Raw genomic sequence first — 16747 nt, forward strand, 5'->3', positions numbered from 1 at the left:
TTTGAAATATTCAACAATACGCTTTATCATGACTAATACAACTCGTCGGTAAAATATGAAAGGAACCTTTGATGAAAGAAAAAACAATTCAGCCTTTTTTATTTGGTGGGAAAACAATTCAACATGAGTAAATTCTTTTCTTTTCTTAAATATATATACTTGGTGTAAATTGTGCTTAAGAAAGTTGCATAAAAATTAAAAAGGAAATAAGTATATAAAGGAATCAATTCCCTTGGTCAAAGACGTAGAACTTGAATGAATCATTTGAGGAACCATGTGTGCTTACTCTTATAGCATTGGAGATTTGATTAATTTGGCAAAGCGAGTTAATAATATGAGCTGATTTTCAAGATTGAACAACCATTCTTTTTCTTTTTCCTTTTTTTTTTTATTTTTTTCCTTTAACCTTTTTTACTAAATGGATGAGAGAGAAGAGCTGGCTCAACCACTTGTATTATTCTTGATTTCTAGAGTGATGCTCTTGTTTTAATATGATGAAGATGCATACATGATTTCATGTTGCATACACCAAGTTTCTAAGATTCAAATTTGCAAGCATCCATTTCTATTTCTCTTCATTAGACACCTGCTAACATTAATACTTATATTTTCTGAACATCGAACCATTTTTATTCATATTTATTTATTTATTCATATAAAAAACACTGAATTCCTTTTCATTGGATACACAACTCCATTCGTACAAACCTTCATATATTTTTCCATCTTGGAGAACAGAAAAAAAATCAAATATACATCATTTTTACAACCCTCTTTTAAGATAAATTATACTCATTAGTCATTTCTCTTGAATTTTATTAAATTAAATCCAACTTTCTGTGTTTTTTCATTTTGGGGGGCAAAACAAAGTTACATCATTTTTATACCTTTTTCTTTTAAGAACAAGTTAACACACTTCTCCTAAAGTTTAATAAAATTCAACTCAACTTTTCTTTATTTTAACACGAATCAACAAACCACAGCAATTTAAATCATGCACTTACCATCCTTAGTTCATCAAGTTTCATCTTTAACTTTTTCTGTTTATCACTTTATCTACATGACCAAAGGCCAGAGTCATCCTCCATTAGGTAGGTACAGACACAGAACAAACATTCACTGTAAAGATAGTTGATTAATCAGTAGAGATTTTCAATGAGTCCATTCTAGTTTGTGGTAATTTAATTTTAGAGTCATACATAGCTACATAGAGTAAAGGGCCTTCACAAGATCACCACTCTTGGCAGTAGACCAGGCTTGTTTTGTACCAAACATTAATGAATAAAAAAACTGTTGAGACCCTAGAACATACATCTATATACACCTCACATTATTGACAGATTCCTTTGTAAATCACACAAAATCTTTCCTTCCAGGTGAAATGGCTTTGCCTTGATTAAGAAAACAAAATGACTACCATAGCCATTCATTCTTAGCGCTAACCGCTTTGAAATTAGTCGGAACAAGAGGCATAATACCGAAATGTGATATTAAATCGTTGAGACATTTGTTTCTCAGTCGGCTTCTCCCTCTCAGACTGCCAATGGAAGATGCCCCAATCTCATAGATTTTGCCTGCAAATTTCATTGAAGATGTTGACCTTTTATTAGCTTCAAGCTGAGTGATAGATGAAGTACTAGCCGGTTGATAGATATTAAAGCAATTCAACAAATAAGTGATTGGGAAAAAAGAGCTCCATGCCAAAAAGAAACACTACAACTTACTAGAGCAATATATAATTGCTCGTAAAATCTCTTCACAGCACAGGCCTTATACTATCAAGTGTGTCAAACAGACCTAATAGCTATATTCATGTTTCTCTACCTGTGATTGAAGATTTGAAGTGGCTTAAAGGAGAAAGAGAGAAGAGCTACCTTTGACCCATACCGGAGGAGCACCTGTAACATTAGCAACGAGGAGGGACATTGCGATGTCTTCACAACTCCTGTTGAAGATAACAGTTACACAAGTCCATACATCAATCAAGGACACGAAATTGAACACCCACCAAAACCAAAAAAAGAGAAGAAAATATTAATAAGCATACATGAAGATTATATAACGGAGGGTGAAAACCACTAAAAGGAAATTAATGATATATCAAACCTCTCGTTAGCAACATAGTTCTGAATCGACGGAGACATATGAGCATAAAAGTCCAAGTATTTCCTGTGAAAGAATGCAGCCTTTGAGAGAACCATGGTATAAGTTCCCGTCCACCAAACTGACCACCATCCTTCATATATATAATATGCAACATTATTTTGCTGTGATATAAAAAGACAAATTTGTCAGATACAGTATGCAAAACTAATAACATAGAGGTATGCAAAAAGTGTCAATCACATTTCAGTTATCTTACTATTAGGTTAGGGCATCTTTTTGTTATTTTTGCTTGTAACACCATGTTTTTCCCACATGTTGCCCTCTATATTTTCACCTCCCTCCTCTCCCTTTTTCTTCTTTTTCAACGCCAACCTTTGAATTTAAGGAGACACTACCAATACAACCATATAACTTCTCCTAAAATATGCCTTTGGAATTTGAAAGCATTATCTTTGTTTACCTTTGTGTGTGTATTGCAAGAATGTATTATTCTGCTTATAAGAAATCAATGAGAGTAAAATGCAAGCACAGCTTATGATAAAATCTTAGTACAAACCTCCTTATTTACTGAGTGTGTTCGAGGAACGAATCCCACCATTGACAATGGAGCAGTTTGCCAGACAGAGAAAGCAAAATCCAGAGAAGGGCACGGAACAATCACATTGTCATCAACTGAGAAAATCGCATCAGTGTTGGGGTAGCTTTTTGGCCTAAACCTGCTGGCTAATTGATCTCCCGAAATGACCTCAAATATAAAGTCTGCTTTCTGAGCTCCCTCGGACTTCAGAACAGCAATCTCATTTAGACGGGCTATCAGCTTCTCCGATGGTGGTTCACTTCCACTCCATGACACATGTATTCTTTCAACACTACGACATGATGCATAATGAGCAACAGATTGTTTAAGGACGGAGCTCTGCTTCCAACTGTTTATCAGCACAGTATAGCCACCCCTGAACCATGGATTAAATCATTCATACTATTAGATCCGGTTTACACAACAAATTTTTTTTCAAGGTAATCTCCATCATCATAAATCCATGATCATTATCATAAAATATAATAATTTACTAGTTCTTAGCAATCATGATGCATTTTTCATTCTGAGAATTTTTCTAAATGATGAAAATGTTGAGGTTGGCACTACACATTGTAAAGTCCTGATTCATCACCATAATCTAACTCCTAGAACATGAGATCCAATGAAATTTCCTTTCACTTAGAATTTTTCCCATATAAACATAACGCAAGGGGGGGGGGGGGGGGGGAATCAATGCTTCCAAAAACTAAAATAATAAATAAGATGATCTTCCATTGAAATATACATTAAAAAAAAGAAAGAATCAACAATCAATTGCAAAGCAAAACAACCGTAACCTGAAAATCGAGAAAGAAAAAAAGATCCATTTTTGTAAACCTTGAGGGAGAAGAAACGAATGAAGGATAGTGAGGGTTCCAACCCATGAAGGAGCTGAGCTTGGAGGAGACGTAAATGATGAAGGAGAAGGTGAGAACCGCAAGGATGAGCTTCACCTTGGCGGCGCAGAGGGTCTGCCTCGCCCGCTGGATGGTGAGGACGGTGGGGCGGCGGTTCGCGGCCTTCTGCTTGGCCGGAGAATAAAAACCGTCGGTGGCTGCGGCGGCAGCATCGTCGGCGATGTCGATGTGGACGGAGGACATGGCTTAGAGCACATTCAGATTCAAGGGAAGAAGGTCCAAAGGGATTGCGTCGATGGTGATTCGCATCGCCGTGCTCTGCGGTTTCAACTTCCAAGTGTGTTTGTTACTGCGGAAAACGGTCCCTGATTCAAAACGACACCGTTTATGACCTCGTCGAACTTCAAAACGACATACATTTTGCTATTTTCGGGTTATGTTTTGACTTTTGACTTTTTGAGTATTGTCATATAACATTTTATTTTTAGAGTAGTGCTAGGAACCAAAGGTATTAGCAAAAAATCAGCCAAAATACTTTAGTGAATTTAAAATTGTAAGTATAATACCCACAACTAATTGGCCCTAGGATCACTCACTCATATAAATGACACTATCATATTTTTCATCTCTCAAATTTACTAACACTCATAAGACAAGGGAGAGAATTTTCACATTTCAAAACATACACATTTCATTATTGAACACACACATTACATAAGGCATATATGTCTTTATATAGACAAATTTCATACTAAAAGTTCATGATTCTACTAGCTTCTTAATACACATACTTATCCAACTTTGCTTCTTACTTTAACTATTCAAATAAGTAATTTCTAGCACATCTTGAAAATTCTTCATTAAACTTAGTCATCAATCTTGAAGCTTCCAATGCACTTCATGATTCTTCTAGTATGGAGGTGATGAGTGCAACTTCCTTTTAATTCCAATTCAATTTGATTTTGAACTTCTTTATTGTTGTAGAATGTTGTAGTTATACTACTCTCTTGAATGTTCTTCAAAAATCTTCAAGCTTCTAACATTAGCTTCTAGCAATATCTAGCCAATTGATTATTATTGTATTCAACTCAAACTTTGCTTCTTCAATTCTTTAACCATGTTTCATGAAGCTTCTAGTCCATGCAAGTTGATTTAAAATTTTAATCAACAAAAATCTATACGAATTAATATATATGGATGTTTCTTCTGCTAAATATCAGAATGTTTATTTTTCATACTGAATGGATGTTCTTTTATATATTTTTCGTATTTTTTTGTATTGCAAATGTAAATGTCTCTATTTCTTTAAAAATTTTATTTTTTTAAATTTTATAGATATTTAATTATTTTTGCTAAAATATAATTGGATGTTTCTTTTGTTAAGTATTAGGATGTTTTTTTTCATATTAAATGAATGTTTTTTTTATAATTCTATAATTGTGTAGTTTGCAGTCTCTTTAATCATCAAAACGGCACCTAATATTGGAAAACGCAGAGAGCAACATCTGTAACAAAAAAACATGAAATAAAAATAAAAAATAAAATTTTATTATTTTCACTTTTTTTTATAAAATTTAAAAATAAAAAACACTAAAAATAAAATAAAAATAAAAAAGCAAAAGCTGCGATGGGTTGGGCTATAGCTGTGCATGGCGGCGCCCGCGACATCTCCCATTCACTGCCACATGACCGCTGCCAGCCCTGTGAGGAAGCCCTCCGCCACTGCCTTCAAATTGGCGTTGAAGCTCTTGAATCCAATTCGCCTCCTTTGGACGTGGTTGAGCTCGTGGTACAGTAATAACTGTAACGGTATTTGTCTTCACTTTCATCAAAGATCCTGTGATCTCATGCTTTTACTCTTTTGTATAGGTTCGTGAATTGGAAAATATTCCGCACTTTAATGCTGGTAGGGGTTCTGTGTTGAGGGCGTCGCGGAGAGCATAGAAGTCGCCGGCGCTTCGCAAGAGAGAGATCTGTGTGTGATTGTTGAAGGTGGATAGGTTAATGTGAGAAAAAAGAGGAAGACTTTTATAGGTTTTAATTAGGTTTACCTAATTAATTTTAAATTTTTTAAATTTTAAATTTAAAAAATTTAAAATTAATTATTAATATAAATTAATGTAGTTTTGTTTAGTTTTTGGCTGATCCCCTTTTGGTTCCACATACTTTTTCTTATTTTTATAATTTCTTTTATTTTAAAGTAATGAGTAAAAATGAGTATTAAGAAAAGATGTTATCTACTTTAATGCAAAGAGTTAAATTAAGGAGTTAACGTTTTTCAGTAAAAATTTTATCATCAATAATAGATATTTTTTTGAAACTTTTTTTGTTTATAGCCATGGGTCATAACCATATTTCTTTCATACAAATATGTAAATGCCCAATTGCCCATTTAGGTTAAGGATAATACTGAATGAAGAGGTTTTGTGTGAAAAGAATGAAGATGAACGTATATATTTATTTTTAAAAATTAATAAAAAATAAAATGACATATTGTCTTAGACAGACACCTAATTATTTATGAGAGTAAATCTTTATCTTTTCATCATTTTACTTCTTCACCATAGTATGCACTTTAGCATATGCCCTAGTATATTCTTAAGGCAGGTTTTTGCTAAATTCCGTATTCCATTGACAATTCATCAAAAAAAAATTTGGACATGAAAATTCATCAATTAATAGCAATGAGGATAAATAATTAAACAAAAATGCTATTTGTATATTAATATCAGTCACGAAAATTAGTCACTATGTATTTATATATGAATACATATACTGTTTAATTTATTTTTAATATGTATTTATATTCTAATATATATTTTATACTAGTAACTAATTTTAATAGCTGATTTTGGTGTGTACCTAACATAGTTGATAATTAAATATTTTTTTTGGCTTCGTTGGCGTTTTAAAATATATTTCCAATAAAGAGTTTGGTTACAAGAAAAATTCAGTTTGTGGGTTTCAAAATCTAAATCCTTTCCCTTTATATATGGTCTGTTATTCTGTACCCAAAAATTTTGTTTCTCTTGGACTTATAAAAAATTGTTTAAATTGGGTTTGGAGTAATCCTAAACTTTAGTCGCTGAGCCTTAATGGGCTCTATATACTACACTAGTGGAATTAAGGCCCAATACTAGTTTACTAAGTTGGATCAGAAGTTCAGTTTACTAAGCTTCTTGACGTACGTTTGGTAAACAAAAATGAAAAATAAAACGCAACGTTAAGTTATTCCAAATATCCATGACGAAAATGATTCGTAAACCAAAAAAAAAAAAAAAAAGAAAATGATTCCAAATATGATATTATTTATTATCTGCTGGTAATTCCCGCCATGGGAAGGTAACATATGTGCAAAAGAAAGTGATTCCAAATATGATATTATTTATTTTTTGGACAATTTTTTTCTCTATTTATACGATGACCTTAATTAAAACCTAAGTGTTCTCAATATAATGTAATTTTTTTTCTCCATGATATAATGCCATTTGCGATCCTATTCAGCTATATGCTTCATTATTAATAAAGTTGTTGTGATCAGGCAACTTAATTATAATTAATCCTTTAAATCACAATTTGGAACATGTGTAAAAGCATATGCAAGGCTACAAATTTGCATTGATCAGATAAGAGGAAACCCATTTAACCATTTTTGAAGATATTTGGATGCAGCTACATGCATAGCAAAATACATAAAGATAAGTCATTGGCATCAAAAACCTCATTGGATGCTTAATTAAATGTGTGTGCTCTCCTATAAGTCCTATACCTAGTCCTTTGAAAATTAAATTTCATGTTGCCGAATTTTGAAGGAGTGAATACCCGTCCGACCCCTGACAATTACTTTAAAAGGACTACAAAATTCTCAAAACAAAAAAATACTTAACTCAGTTCCTGATCTCTTTTTAGATTGATTAGTCCCTGTACCAACAAAAAAATAACATTAATTTTTTTAGTACAGGGATTAATTAGTCCCATAAAAGTAAAGTTCAGGAGTTAAATTAGATTTTTTTTGTTAAGAGTCTCGTTGTCTTTTGAAGTAATTGTTACGATTGTTTAGAATTTTTTTTCCAATTTTCGAAGGCCTTTCATATAATAATGGACATCATTAAATTTATTGCTTGCTGCAACGTATTGCATACAACTTATATTGTTAATTAATTTACAATAAATTAGCCAGTAATAAAACTGAATAAGATGCTAAAGAGGATGGCAATTAAGTTCAATTGTTAATTAGCTTAACGAAAATATTTGATAACAAAAAAAATTAGACAAGTTAGAATTTATTTTATTTAGTATTAATTAATTGTTGTAATAATTAATAAATATTAAATAAGATAAGTTCACGAATTTTTTTACCTCTATAGTATTATCGTTAACTTAATTAGCTATTAGCTTACAATGAAAAGATATATAGAGATTTTGTTATGATTAACATATGTAAGAATTTATAGATGCATTCCATTTGTATATACTTCTTGTTGTAGGCATATTGATATAAGAAAAAGTATATTTTTGTACTTTATATTACTGAATATGAGTTTATAATGCATCAAATCAATCCAAGTCCAATGGATTAGTAAAAGGTTAAAAGAAACTGAAGAATATATTGTTAAAAGAAAAAAGTACAAAGAAGAATCCAAAGCATACACAATCCTTAAACACTATAGTTCACATAGCATATTATTAGGATGTCTTTTAAATACTGCAGGGTTGAATTTTCAGGTAAATTAAAACTGGATGTAGTTTAAGAATCCTATACTGTGTGTGATTGCGGCTAGGGGTGTTATCGGTTTGGTTTGATTCGGTTTTAGATAAAAAACTAACCGAATCAATTTATTTGGTTTTCACAGAATACTAATTAATCGATTTGTTGTTTGTACAACAATTGAACCGAATCGAATCGAACTAAAAGTAGTTTGGTTCGGTCGTTTTTTTGTTTTTAAATTCTAACTAATAGAAAATTAATCTCAGTAAAATTATGTTCAAAACAATCAATAAACTGAAATAACATTACATTACATTTAAATTCAACACAATTTCAACTCATTCCAACAACTAAACATAAAACAAACACATTTGTTAAGTTTAAAATTTTCATTTCAATGTATTACTAAGCCACTTCTTCAGTTCGGTTTGGTTCGATTCGGTTTTTGCCGAGCCAACCAAAAATCGAACCGAACCGATCGGTTTAATTTGAAAAAAACAAAAAAAATCGATTTTTTCGGTTTTCTATTCAATTGTTATAAATTTCGACTCGATTTTGCGATAAATTTCGGTTCGGTTCGGTAACTTATACCCCGAATTGCGTGTATGAATAGTATATAATGACAAAAAAATCTTAAATTAATTTAGGTTAGTCTAATAATCAATTTACTAATTTATTTAAATAAATATTAAAAATTAAATATTATTTTATGTATATAATAATTTATTAATTAATATTAAATTTTTAAATAGAATTTAAATTTACAGTGAATTAATCTTACTCACAGGGAATATCATGCGAAGCAATATATACCTTGAATTTGCAACACTAAGCTAGCTAATGCATAATATAAGGTAAGTGGCATTTTTTTTCAACCTTGAAAGGCTGTTTTGAATTAATACCGGTTAACGAAATCAATCAGTTACAAACTGAATGAGAGATGTTTGATTGCTATTGAAGAGTGCTACACATACAAGTCTTTTTGACTTACAAGTCTTATAAATTACTATGCCTTTTAATGCGTTATTCAAGGTTTCCTATTTTCAAAGCGCTACAACTCACAACGGTTCTTCTTCTTCTTCCTTTTCCTCTTCCTCTTCGTCTTCTTCTTCTTCTTCTTCTTCTTTTCTTCTTCCTCTTCGTCTTCGTCTTCGTCTTCTTCTTCTTCCTCTTCCTCTTCCTCTTCCTCTTCTTCGTTTTTTTTTCCGATTTTCATGGTTTCTGAAATCAAGCTTTGAAAACGTTTTGAAGAAGAAGAAGCAGCAGAAGATGAGGAGAAAGAGAAAGAGTTCTAAATTATGCAACAAATTTTGAGTGTATTTTCTGTAATCATTTAGGTGTATTTTTGTAATGCTTTGGGTGTATTTATGTAATCCTTTTGAAGATAATGGAACTTCAGAAATACACCCAAACGATTACAGAAATACACCCAAATGATTATAGAAATACACCCAAAGGATTACAGAAAATACATCCAAACGGTTACAAGAATTCACCCAAACGATTATAGGAATACACCCAAAGGATTACAGAAAATACACCCAAAGGATTTAAGAAAATACATAATTCAAAACTCTTTCTCTTTCTCCTCCTCATCTTCTGCTGCTTCTTCTTCTTCAAAAATGATTTTACCATGAAAAATCGAAAAAAAAAAACGAGAAAACAGAGAGAAAAGACGTAAATGAAGAAGAAGAAGAAGATGAAAACGAGGAAGAAGAACGTGCAGAAACGAAAGAAAAGGAGAAGAGTAAGAGGAAGAAGAATGTGCAGCAAGAAGAAGAAGAAGAAGAAGAAGGAAAAAGAGAAGGCAAGAAACAAAAGAAAAGAAGAAGGAGAAGACAGAGAGGAAGAAGAAGAGAAGAAGGAGAAGGCAAATAGTTTTAATTGAACTTGTAAGGCATACAAGCGATTATCGCTTGTATGTGAAGAATTACTCATTGCTATTATGCCACCTATGATTTATATCGTATTTTATTTGTGCTCAAGACTTTATATATATCACGCCACCATTAAATAGCTTATTATGAGAATTAAGATGGTTGGAAGTATAATTATTTATACTTTTTTTAACAATAATTTAAGTTTTTTTTTAAATAATTTTATTACATAACGTTAGAGTTTCTATGATTAAAAAATTTTAAATTTGATATTTATTATTTTAATAGAAAAAACCAATATAAAATAAACTAAAAATAAAAGAAAAAGATCTATTCATAGAATTCGAAAAAAAATATACTTCAAGAAAAATAATTTTATGACAATAATAATGGAATCTATTTTTTTTTTACTATATCAAATTCAATGATACTCTATGATAGTTTCAATCAATTCTTCTCTTTACTCCTTATATTGTTTCTGTTGGGAAAACTAACACATGTTTAAAACAAGAACCTGTCTAACAGTGAAAGCACCAGAAATAATTTTTCCACAACCTGTGCAATTAAATGGGCAGCATCAAAGATACTCCAAGCAGCAAATATAATGGCAAAAATTAAATAATCAGACACCAGAATTTTAACGTGGAAAAATCTCCAAAAAAGAGACAAAAAACCCACGGAACCTAGTCAAGAAAATCTTCCACTATCAGAATAATGGGTACACAAACAGTCTTCCTAGTGACATTAGGGCATCTCAACAATCAACAAAATACATCATCAAAACTGATGGAATCAACATAAACCCTCCACAAAGTGGGTATCTCAAATCAGGCAATAGAGAAGGCAATACAACAAATAAGTTATATCCTAATGTTCATCTCTACACCAGGAATAACATACTAAAATTTCATAAGAAATGGAGCAAGTTTACCAAGTCAATGTGAATAAGGTTGGCTTGCCCTTTTCCCCCAAATTTCTCTTCTCCTTCGGCGCTGTTTTTCCTTTCATGCAAGAGAATGAAGCTTGTTGCTTTCTTTTCAAAACATAAAGAAAGGTTCTCTCTCTCCCGTGGCCTTTTTAGCCACTTTCTTTCTTTATTTCCCTTTTTTTTTGTTTTTAAAAACTGTGGGCCCCACTTGGTTGGGGACCCACCAATCCCCCTCACCAACTCAAGTGGGGATAGGCTGCTCCACCAAGCCCGCCTTCTCTTTGCAGGAATCAAACTTCACTGCAGGTAAATTTTTAGTCATCATATCTGAACCATTATCATCAGTATGGATCTTCTCAAATGCATATGACTTCATCTCAAGCGCTTGACGTATCCAATGATACCTCACCTCTATGTGCTTCGATCTGGAATGAAACGTCAGATTCTTGCTAAGATGGATAGCACTCTGATTGTCACAAAATAACACAAACTTCTCTTGATTGATGCCTAACTCTTGTAGAAATTTCTTCATCCACAAGAGTTCCTTAGAAGCTTCAACAACAGCAATGTATTCTGCCTCTGTAGTAGACAAAGCAACACATTTCTGAAGTCGAGATTGCCACGACACAGCTCCCCCTGCAAAAGTCATCATATAACCAGAAGTAGACTTCCTTGAATCAAGATCCACAGCCATATCCGCATCTGTGTAACCATCCAACACAGGTTGGCCACTCCCATAGCATAAACAAACTCTGGAAGTACCATTAAGGTATCTGAGAATCCACTTCACTGCTTGCCAGTGTTCCTTGCCAGGATTAGAGAGAAACCGAGTAACAACTCCAACGGCATGAGCAATATCCGGCCTGGTGCAAACCATAGCATACATCAAACTGCCAACTGCAGATGCATATGGAATCTTCTTCATTTCCGCTTTCTCTTTCTCACTTGTAGGACATTACTGCGAACTCAACTTGAAATGACTAGCAAGTGGAGTACTAACAGGTTTGGAATTACTCATGCTAAACCTCTCTAAAACCTTCTCAATATACTTCTGCTGTGACAACCACAGTTTTCCATTCTTCCTGTCACGAGTGATACTCATGCCAAGGATTTTCTTTGCAGGACCCAAATCCTTCATAGCAAAGGATCTGTTCAAGTCTTTCTTAAGACTTTCAATCTTCTTAGTGTCATGACCAACAATCAACATGTCATCAACATAAAGCAAGAGAATTATAAAATCACCATCAGAGAATTTCTTAACATAGACACAATGATCAGAAGAAGTCTTACTATACCCATGACCTTCCATGAAGGAATCAAACTTCGTGTACCACTGCCTTGGCACTTGCTTCAACCCATATAAGCTCTTCTTCAACTTGCATACAAGATGCTCCTTTCCTTTAACCTCGAAACCCTCTGGTTGCTCCATATAGGTTTCTTTATCTATGTCACCGTGAAGAAATGCAGTCTTCACATCAAGCTGCTCAACCTCTAAATTCAAGCTAGCCGCCAATCCAAGCACAACTCGAATAGAGGACATCTTCACAACTAGAGAGAAAATCTCCTCAAAATCAATACCTTTCTTTTGCTCAAAGCCTTTCACAACCAATCGAGCTTTGTACCTTGGTCGTGAGACATTTTTATCCGCTTTCAACTTGAACACCCATTTATTCTTGAATGCTCTATTACCTTTCGGCAACTTCACCAATTCAAAAGTATGATTCTCATGCAAGGATTTCATTTCTTCTTGCATGGCCTTCAACCAATCTTCTTTATGCTCATCAGACATAGCTTCCTGGTAGCTCTCTGGCTCTCCAGTCTCAGTGTTCATCACATACTCATGAGGAGAGTATTTCTGAGAAGGATGACGCTCTCTAGTAGATCTTCTCAATTCAGGCTCAACTGGTGGTTCAGGTGGAACTTCAACATCTGGCACCTCAGGTTGAGGTGTAGGTTCATCATGCAAATCATCACCATCATTATCAACTTGTACATCTCCCCCATCAACAGGAAGTCTAGTGGAAGGACTAGGTTCATCATCAACAGAATGTCTAACAGTTACTGTTGGCTTATCTGTCTTCTTGAGATCTTCAATAGTTTGGTCTTCAAGAAAAATCACATCTCGGCATCTAATTATCTTCTTACTCACCGAATCCCATAATCTGTAACCAAAGTCTTCGTGACCATAACCCATGAAGATACACTGCTTTGACTTTCCATCAAGTTTAGACCTTTCATCTCTTGGAATGTGAACAAAAGCTCTGCAGCCGAACACTCTCAAGTGACTATAGGAGACATCTTTCCCTCTCCAAACTTTCTCTGGAACATCACCATTAAGTGGAACTGAAGGAGAAAGGTTGATCAGATCTACTGCAGTCCTCATCGCTTCACCCCAAAAGGATTTAGGCAACTTTGCATGAGAGAGCATACACCTGACTCTATCATTGATAGTACGATCATTCTCTCAGCAACTCCATTATGTTGAGGAGTCTTAGGAACCGTCTTCTCAAGCTTGATCCCATGTCCTTTACAATACTCTTCAAATGGACCCCTGTATTCACCACCATTATCTGCTCAAACACATTTCAATTTCCTTCCTGTTTCTCTTTCAACACTTGCATGAAAGTGTTTGAAGATTCCGAGCACCTGGTCTTTAGATTTCAAAACAAAAGCCCACACTTTTCGAGAGTAATCATCAATAAAAGTAACAAAATATGATGCACCACCTAGTGTCTTAGCATCCATAGTGCAAACATCAGTGTGAACTAAATCTAGAACATGTGATCTTCTATGAGGTCCAGAATTATGAAATGATACTCTAGCATGCTTTCCAACAAAACAATGAGTGCAAGTATTTAAAGTTGTACCTTTCACTGGAAGTGAGTGCTTCTTGGCCAAGATGCTTAGTCCTTTCTCGCTCAAGTGACCAAGATGTATATGCCACAAATCAGAAGATGAATCATCAGCTACATTCACATCTTCTTTGCACAACTTTGCTTGCAACCGGTAGAGAGTAGAGAGACTATTGTCTTCTCTAGCAACAATGAGAGCCCCTTTAGTAATCTTACATTTTTCACTACCAAAGGAAGTGCAATACCCCTCTTGATCCAATGCCTTCATTGAAATGAGATTGAACCGCATATCTGGCGCATGCCTAACATTCTTCAACTGCAACTTGCATCCCATATTAGTTTCAAGCCACATATCACCCATACCAATGATATCACACACTCCTTTATCTCCCAATTTGATCTTGCCAAAATTTTCAGCAGTATAGGAAGTGAAAAATTCACGTTTCGGTGTGACATGACATGAGGCACCAGAGTCCATAATCCAAGTGGAATCATCACAGACAAGATTCACATAATTTTCATCATATGTGATAAGAACATCTTCATAAACAATAGCAGCAGTCTCTTTATCACTATCTTTACCTTTGTCTTCGTTTCTTTCCCTTGATTGTTCTCTTTTCAAGAACCTACAATACCTCTTGATATGCCCCGACTTGCCACAATAGTGACAAATGAACTCCTTTCTTGGCTTGTACTTTCCTCTTGACTTGCTTCGACTCTCTGACCTGTTAGAACTGTGAGGTTTTCTACTTTGACTTCTCCCCTGTGACTCTGAAACAAGTGCTTCTGACTGGGAGGAGGCATTAGTCAAACCTCGCTCTCTTCTTCTGGCTTCTTCATTCAACATGCTCTCTTTAACCATTGCTAACGTCAACTTTCCTTTTGGAGCTGAGCTAGTCAGTGTCACAACCAGAACTTCCCAACTATCAGGCAAAGAGCTCAACAACAACAAGACTTGCAACTCATCATTCAAAGTGATTTCATTATTTGTCAGTTGGTTCACTGTCTCCTGAAAAATGCTCAAGTGCTCCGGCATTGATTTACCTTCAACATACTTCATATTGACAAGCTTCCTAATCAAGAATGCTTTGTTTTGCACATTCTTCCTCTCGTGTAAATCTTTCAATTTCTTTCACATCTTCTCAGCATTCGTTTCGGTGTCAACACGTGGATATACACTAAGATCAAGCCATTGCCTAATCAAAGCAACTGCCTTCCGATTCAGCTTCTTCCATTCAGCATCGGATTTAGTACCTTTGGATTTATCTCCCTCCACAGGATCATACAAGTCCTTACTATACAACATATCTTCCATGAGGGTCTTCCAAATTGAATAATTTTGGGAATTCAATTTGACCATATTCGGTCCATGAGTATTTTCCTCCATTTAATCAGCACAGAAATAAACAACCAAAGCTCTGGATACCAGTTTGTTGGGAAAACTCAACACAGGTTTAAAACAAGAACCTGTCTAACAGCGGAAGCACCAGAAATAATTTTTCCACAACATGTGCAATTAAATGGGCAATACCAAAGATACTCCAAGCAGCAAATATAATGGCAGAAATTAAATAATCAGATACCAAAATTTTAACATGGGAAAACCCCCAAAAAAAGGGACAAAAAGTCCACGGGACCTAGTCCAGAAAATCTTCCACTATCAGAATAATAGGTACACAAACAGTCTTTCTAGTGACATTAGGGCATCTCAACAATCAACAAAATACATCATCAAAACTGATGGAATCAACATAAACCCTCCACAAAGTAGGTATCTCAAATCAGGCAAAAGAGAAGGCAATACAACAAATAAGTTATATCTTAATGTTCATCTCTACACCAAGAATAACATACTAAAATTTCATAAGAAATAAAGCAAATTTACCAAGTTAATGTGATCAAGGTTGGCTTGCCCTTTTCCCCAAAATTCCTCTTCTCCTTCGGCGCTGTTTTTCCTTTAATTCAAGAGAACGAAGCTTGTTGCTTTCTTTTCAAAACATAAAGAAAGCTTCTCTCTCCCGTGACCTTTTTAACCACTTTCTTTCTTTATTTCCCTTTTTATTTTGTTTTTAAAAACTGTGGGCCCCACTTGGTTGGGGACCCACCAGCAGTTTCTAAGGTAGCATCTTACCTGAAAATATTTCAAATATATTAAGCTTCAATTAATAAATATTCTAACATAATTATTAGCAATAATATTGGAGGCCGTTGTTTTTACTCATTATTGCTTGTCCAATCTTAAGAATGTCCATGTATACCATTAATTAAAGGGGCCATCTAGTGTACAGACCTGCCTGTACAGATTTTTATCCTTTTATGGTTAAAAAAGCATGTCATTAAAAGTGTTGCTTAAAGAGAAAGTGTTACCCTTAATCGTTAACTTGGCTCTGATACCAATTTTTTAAAAATGTAATTTCTTTTTCAAAATTATTAACTCTTCATATTTTGCTTCGAATAAGTTTATAATTTGTATAAATTTGGTTGATGGTACTTTATAATTTGTAATTTCATAATCAAAAGTATTGAGCATTATTAATTCTGATTTCATTTTTATAGTTTTTCAATCTTGTTTTAGTTTATAATATTGATTATTGTATATAAAATCTTTTATCTGTTTGTCTTTTTCTTTAATATAATTTTTCAAATCCTCCAAAACTTCTTTTATTTCTACACTTTCTGTTGTTTCTAAATATCTTTTTAATTTTTCAAACTTCATTCTCCATTTTTTCTTTCAACAGCTTTAATTCTTTTAAGTCATAATATGGTGTTCCAGGCATTTAAAATTTTTTTAAGTTTAGCTCCAACTTGTTTATATTTGTTCTTATTTCTATCCTTTTTA

At 33.7% G+C, this 16747-nt stretch overlaps 1 protein-coding gene across 4 annotated transcripts; it reads right to left on the minus strand.

The window, feature by feature from the left end:
* Window positions 1–1115: 1115 nt before the first annotated feature.
* Window positions 1116–4270, minus strand: LOC112802761 (glycosylinositol phosphorylceramide mannosyl transferase 1). Of its 4 annotated transcripts, none has more exons than XM_025846100.3 (5): window positions 3524–4270; window positions 2663–3059; window positions 2107–2267; window positions 1875–1945; window positions 1116–1574 (listed from the first exon to the last, which is right to left on the minus strand). In XM_025846100.3, exons 1-5 carry the CDS (start codon window positions 3784–3786, stop codon window positions 1414–1416), a joined length of 1053 nt encoding a protein of 350 aa, XP_025701885.1. In that variant the 5' UTR covers window positions 3787–4270; the 3' UTR covers window positions 1116–1413. The 4 variants fall into 4 exon arrangements, with proteins under 4 accessions (XP_025701885.1, XP_029154418.1, XP_025701886.1 ...); XM_029298585.2 differs by having other exon boundaries at window positions 1825–1945; window positions 3524–4256; XM_025846101.3 differs by having other exon boundaries at window positions 2107–2236; window positions 3524–4246.
* Between the last annotated feature and the right edge of the window lie 12477 nt (window positions 4271–16747).

This window comes from Arachis hypogaea, chromosome 5 (genome assembly GCF_003086295.3).
Source record: "Arachis hypogaea cultivar Tifrunner chromosome 5, arahy.Tifrunner.gnm2.J5K5, whole genome shotgun sequence".
NCBI classification, from domain to species: Eukaryota; Viridiplantae; Streptophyta; class Magnoliopsida; order Fabales; family Fabaceae; genus Arachis; species Arachis hypogaea.